Source organism: Cibotium barometz, chromosome 8 (genome assembly GCF_041138505.1).
Source record: "Cibotium barometz isolate CiBa-2024 chromosome 8, ASM4113850v1, whole genome shotgun sequence".
NCBI lineage: Eukaryota > Viridiplantae > Streptophyta > Polypodiopsida > Cyatheales > Cibotiaceae > Cibotium > Cibotium barometz.
Window position 1 is genome coordinate 56,123,561 of NC_141053.1, and position 6,197 is coordinate 56,129,757.

The 6,197-nt window shown below is 41.7% G+C and overlaps 1 protein-coding gene across 1 annotated transcript; it reads left to right on the plus strand.

Moving 5' to 3' along the window:
* Positions 1-2,744: 2,744 nt before the first annotated feature.
* LOC147636440 (uncharacterized) lies at positions 2,745-3,971 on the plus strand. Its single transcript, XM_086802119.1, has 2 exons — positions 2,745-3,751; positions 3,854-3,971. Exons 1-2 carry the CDS (start codon positions 2,745-2,747, stop codon positions 3,969-3,971), a joined length of 1,125 nt encoding a protein of 374 aa, XP_086658245.1.
* The last annotated feature ends 2,226 nt before the right edge of the window (positions 3,972-6,197 follow it).

A 6,197-nucleotide genomic window follows, 5' to 3' on the forward strand; every position in this document is an offset into this window, starting at 1 on the left:
GAGAAGAATATGCCGCATAGCTATTGGGCTGAGGCTATTTTTACAGCAGTTTACATCATGAACAGGACTCCAATTGCAGCCATACATGATGTAACTCCACCAGAGGAGAGGTTTACTAGCAGAAAACCTGATTTGTCTCATCTGAAAGTCTTTAAATGCATTACATATGTGCAAGTGCCAGATGAGCTAAGAACTAAGTTGGATCCAAAAGGTGAAAAATATATGTTTATTGGGTATTCCCTTGAGCAAAAGGGATACAGGTGTTATAACCCTGCTACACGTGAGTTGAGGGTAAGCAGGGATGTTGTTTTTGATGAGACGGGTAGCTGGTATGCTAATGAAAAAGAAGTTGTTGGGGCTGATGTGAGTGGAAATGTGGTTGCACAGAATGTAAGTCAGCAATCACAGTCTTTGAGTGGACCAGGAGAGTCCTCATCTAGTGGTTCAGTGTTGATAGACCATGGAGTGGCAGGCTACGTCATAATACCAGTCCTACAAATGTGATTAGTACATCACATAAAGGCAAAGAGAAAGTGGTTGAGCCCCTTAGTATGCCTGACATTTCTGCAGGGCATTCTCATGTTGATGGAGAGTCTAGTGGCTCATAGATGAGCCTTGATGAGGATCTTGGGATACCAGCTATGAGAACACCTAGAGTAAAGAAGGCTATGGAAGCCATGAATGCAAAGCTGCGAAGATCTGGGAGAGTGAAGAATCCTGTGCTGCAGAAGTTTACCTATGATGGTTATGTGGCACATCACTATGCATACATGGCAAAAGTTGTATAGGTTGTAGAGCCCACATGCATTGATGAGGCTATTGGAAATGTGTGTTGGGAGAAAGCTATGGATGAGGAGATGGCACTATATGGAAATGAGACTTGGGATTTAGTGCAATTTCCTGAAGGCAAGAAAGCCATTGGATGCAAGTGGGTATACAAAGTAAAACATAATGGTGATGGAAGCATAAGTAGGTACAAGGCTAGATTGGTAGCCAAAGGATATGCACAGACATATGGCATTGATTATGAGGAAACTTTCAGCTCAATTGCCAAGATGGCAACAGTGAGAGTTGTGATAGCAGTGGCTGCGTCAAAGCAATGGTCTTTACATCAAATGGATGTAAAGAATGCATTCTTGCATGGGGATTTACAGGAAGAGGTGTATATGTTACAGCCACCTGGTTATGAGGATGTGAGTCACCCCGAGCATGTTTGCAGGTCAAAGAAAACCTTGTATGGCTTAAAACAAGCACCAAGATCATGGTCTGACAAGATTTTTGAATATCTTGTCACTATTGGCTTTCATGTAGCCAATGCAGATTTCTCACTGTATGATGTGAGACACAGTGATGATAGAGGGGTTGTGCTTGTTATCATCTATGTAGATGACCTGATCATTATGGGGGACCATGATGTAGAGATCTTTGATGTAAAGATCTTGCTTAGACAGAAGTTTGAGATGAAGGATCTGGGGGAGCTCAGATATTTCTTGGGCATTGAGGTGATTAGGTCACCACATGGTATTGGATTACTACAGAGACAGTATGGGGCTTGGACATGTTGTCCAAGTATGGTATGACAGGCTGTAAGCCTATCTCAGTGCCATTGGATCAGAATGGCAAGTTGAGTGCAGATTCAGGAGAGATTTTGGAGGATCCTACTATGTATAGGCGCATAGTAGGAAGTTTGATCTACATGACGATCACCAAGCCAGATTTGAGCTATGTTGTTAGGTTGGTGAGTCATTTTATGCAGGTTCCTCGAAAGCCGCATTTGGATGCATTGAGACGCATACTGAGGTATGTGAGGTCTACTTTGTATTGTGGACTATTTTATGAAACTACTGGGACAGAGATATGTGTACATGGGTACACAAATGCTGATTGGACTGGTAGTATCTCAGATAGGAGATCTACTAATGGCTTCATGTTTTCTTTGGGGAGTGCTGCTATGACTTGGAGGTATACAGAGGCTGAGTACAGAGGTGCTGCTATGGCAGCATGTGAGGTAGCTTGTTGAGAAAGCTACTTTGTAGATTTGGGTCTATCAGTGTGGATAGACAAGTTGTCATTTTCTGTGACAACATTAGCAGTATAAAGTTACCCAAGAACCCAGTTTTTCATGCTCGCACACGAAGCATATAGAGGTCCACTACCATTTTGTCAGAGAGAAGGTTTTGGCAAGAGACGTTGACCTTGTTTATGTCAGCACACACAGGATCAGGTCGCTGACATCTTCACCAAAGCATTGGGTGTACAGAGAAGCTCCGTAGATTCAGGGCTTTGCTTGGTGTACATGAGATGGAGTTAAGCTCGAGGGGGAGTGTTGAGATATCAAGCTCATCTAGTGAGGCGGTGGACACTGATGACCCATCTAGGGGATAGGCCCCACACTTACACCACTAGCATGGTTGGTGAGATCATGGGTGATATGCGGCCAGTGGGATGACAGGCTGTGTGACAGCCATTCTAGAGACTGGCATAGTTATAGCACCAGCTCATTTAGTTGGGTTCACTATAGAGAACCCTAGTATGTATTTGGTTGAGTACCTTTTCATATTGTGTGTACCTTATCTTTGTATATGGTGTGTTGAGTGTTGTGTGAAGAAGAAGAAGATTTTCAGTCTCTCACCTTGTGTGTTCTCTTTAGGGTTTTGTGAGTGTGTGTGTGCTTTGCAAGAGCTCAAGCTCTCTTCTCCCCTACATCTTTTCATAAAGAAGGCTCGAGATTGACTTTTAGTACGATGGCAGAGAAAAATGTTGAGGAGGTGAGCTTCACAGGCTTGGCAGTGCATACCCTCGGACACACAGCTGGACGTATGGTGGCCATCATCTATGCCGTGCTCAATTATTCCCTCCTTGTGGCCTGCATAGCTGGCCTAGGGTCCATCGTCCAGGAATGGATGCCATTTTTGCCATCCCCTCTCCATTTACTGCTTCCCCCATCTCTGGTGGCAGCTTTGGTGTCATGCTCCTCTTTCAAGGTAATTAACGGTGCAAATCAAGTTCTCTGTGTCATCATGCTGGTCTCCATAGTATGTTTACTAGCAATGGGCACATGCATTAGTAAAGGATCATTCTTGGGCACATGGAAAATTGGCCAGTGGTCTGCAAAAGCTCTGCTGCCAGCTATTCCTGTGACAGTTGTCACATTAGGGTTTCATGTCATCACCCCTGTGGTCTGCAAGATCATAGGAAGGCCGCAGGAAACGTGCCGAGCAATCTTGTGTGCAGGACTGGTACCTTTGGTGATGGTACTTGCTTGGAATGCAGTTGTGTTGAGTCTTGCCAAGGAGAGGGCAGCAAGTTCAGTTGATCCCATAAGGCTTCTCCTCTCTGTGAGCTCCTTGTCGGGCCCTGCGGTGCAAGCATTCGCGTTTTCGGCCCTGGGCACCACCCTAATTGGCTATGCTATGAGCTTCCCCAAACAACTCTTAGATACCTTGGCATTGTTTCGTGTTTCTTCAAGTTCAGGTCCAAGGTTGATGAGGAAAGGCCTTGGTTTCCCTCCTGCAGTGGGTGCTAAAGCTCTCAACAATGTGAGTTCGGAGCCGATGCAGAATGCAAGGGGTAGCAGCAGCGTTTGGGTGCTGCTTGTGGCTCTTGGCCCACCAGCTCTTATGTCCATCCTACATCCTGGTGCATTTGCAAGTGCTCTGGACTTTGCAGGAGTGTATGCCAATTGTTTCCTGTTTGGCTTTCTACCTCCCTTCATGGCTTGGCGCCATCGCTATGGTGGTGCTGCGCAAAGGTATGTATGTATTCTTTTGATTCTACGAAAAAGCAGCTCATAATGTTGTTGCTAAAAAAAACCATGTGGAGCTTTTCTAACACAAAGCCTGTTACACGCTAGGGATGCTTCGAGGAGAGCAGAGGCAGATACCACCGCCTTAGCGCCAGGGGGGCGTTTTGTGTTACTGTCGCTTATCGGAATATCCATGTTTCTGGGATTTGGAGTGCCCGGTGGATGAGAGCCCAAATGATGACCTTATACGAGACACATTTTGTGCCATGTCAACCCTCGCTCAAAATAAAAACTCTACTTTCTATTCTCTAAGTTGAAATGCCTTAGCTAGTAGTTTACTCGACACATTTTGTGCCATGTAAACCTTGGCTCATAAAAAACATCCTTCAGCCGTGTAGTTGAGTTGGTACAACTGTCAAGTTCCACAGTGGAGGCCCAGGCCCGGCTTCGATGCCTGGCAGTTACACGGCGAATGGCACGCTTGTTGAGCTAATCGACTAGACCCACCCTCCCAACAAAACAAAATAAAAACTCCACTTTCTACTCTCAAAGTTCAAATGCCTTCCAACACACGTTCGTATCCCAAATACGAGCTTACACAAACAATAAATGCTAATAAAAACATATCTATGTCAAATTTAAAACTTTCAAAAATAAAATTGTTTTAAAAAAGCCTTCACCTTGGATCGTTTTGTAATTGACTTTTTATTATAAATAATGGTTGTACTTACACAAACAATAAATGCTAATTAACACATACCTATAACAAATCCAAACATTTAATTATAAAAGCAAAACAAAAGGCAATCATTTGATTGTTAACCCCGATAGAATTTGATTGGACAAATTTTCCCTATTCTTCACAATGTTTTGCATAAAGCAAGACCAATAAACATACTCTAGTTTTGATGTATGTATATTTGGAATTAAGAAGTATTCTATTCTTATACATTAGAGCAAGATTCTACAACTTGGTTGTGAATGCACATGTTTGTGTTTAAAAAAAAGGAAACACTTATAAAAGGCCATATATAGTAGGGCAAAGAAAGGATTATCCCTTCATCTCATGAAGCAAAACTATTGAAGTGGCCTTCGCATAAAACATGTCCTCTTGGCAAAAATGAAATATGTTTTGGACATGCTCTTATTTTGAGAGAATAGTGAAAGACAATCCCCTAAGTGAAACTTGATGAACACCACAAGTGGTGGCTATAAGAAGAATTTTGTTTTTGATATTAATTAAGATTAAGATATACTTACGTAAACAATATAATTCATGGAGATTCTCTTAATCCGAGAGTTGAAGGCCTTCTTGAAACTCTTAATCCGAGAGTTAAAGGCCTTCTCTTAATCCGAGAGTTGAAGGCCTTCTCGAAACTCTAACCAACAAGCTTACTACACTCTAAATACTTATCCTCACTCTTATGTAAAACTACATTACAATAGGTATATGGTGAAGTAGTTCTATTGAAGTGGAGGACTACAACTCACATGAGTAATATATCACGAACCCTAAATTTGATGGAGAGAAGAATTTACGAACAGGAGCATGGAATAGCTCTCTATAACTTTATAGTAGAAAGGTTTCTCAAAGTTCTCATTAATCTTCATTGGCAAACTAATCTTTAGATGCTAGTCATGCACTTTACAACTGCCTGAGAAAGTTTGGTAATTTGCGTGTCATTGTAGATCCATGCAGAATGAATCCACCAAACTTTATGTGAATGTTGCTCACATTTCAAGGAGTGTGTGAGTAAATTTTTTTACTAACCAGCATGATCATCATGCTAGTTTTGCTAGCCTATGTGATTGTCCATGATAACCATGTTTATTCAACCACCGAGCTTATCCTTGAGCAATGTGCTAGTTTTTTAGTAGTCATCAAGAGACTTCTTTGCATGCGAATCATTTACTTTAAAATTTAACATGATCCCTCAAGATGAAAATGCCATGTAAAATAAAACGTAATAAAACCAAAAATATTTTTGAAGTTTTTATCATGATAAAATGGCATGTAAAATAAAACCAAAAATGTTTTTGGAGTTTTCACCATGTTGGTACGCCATTTCCAAGTGAATCCAAGGAGTTGCATTTATTATAAATGGCTTCTTACATTTATCTTGAATGGCTTCTTAAATGTAAATCCTTTTCATCTATAATACCAGTTGAATCTCTATGCTTCTATGCTTCTATATAAATCCATTCCATCTATAATAGTTAAGAACTAGATGTGCTTCACACATACACCTATTATTTCAATGTGAGCCTGGTGCTCTCTATTAGGGTTTATATGAGTGAGTGAGAGAAGAGGGAGAAGAAGCTGTGAAGCTTGCCATTGATGCTGTGAAGCTTGGAGCACACCGATTTCTATCAAATCTGAGAGCTTGGCCTACCGGGTAAGGATACTAAACACCCTTGAGTGGATTGCAGGTGATTCAAGCACAAAAACAAG

What these genes read in the sequence shown, in the direction of transcription:
- LOC147636440 (XM_086802119.1), top strand. Translation starts at nt 2,745, where the DNA reads ATGGCAGAGAAAAATGTTGAGGAGGTGAGCTTCACAGGCTTGGCAGTG. An exon ending in TATGGTGGTGCTGCGCAAAG is followed by an intron (nt 3,752 to 3,853) that starts GTATGTATGTAT and finishes GTTACACGCTAG; the next exon opens with GGATGCTTCGAGGAGAGCAG.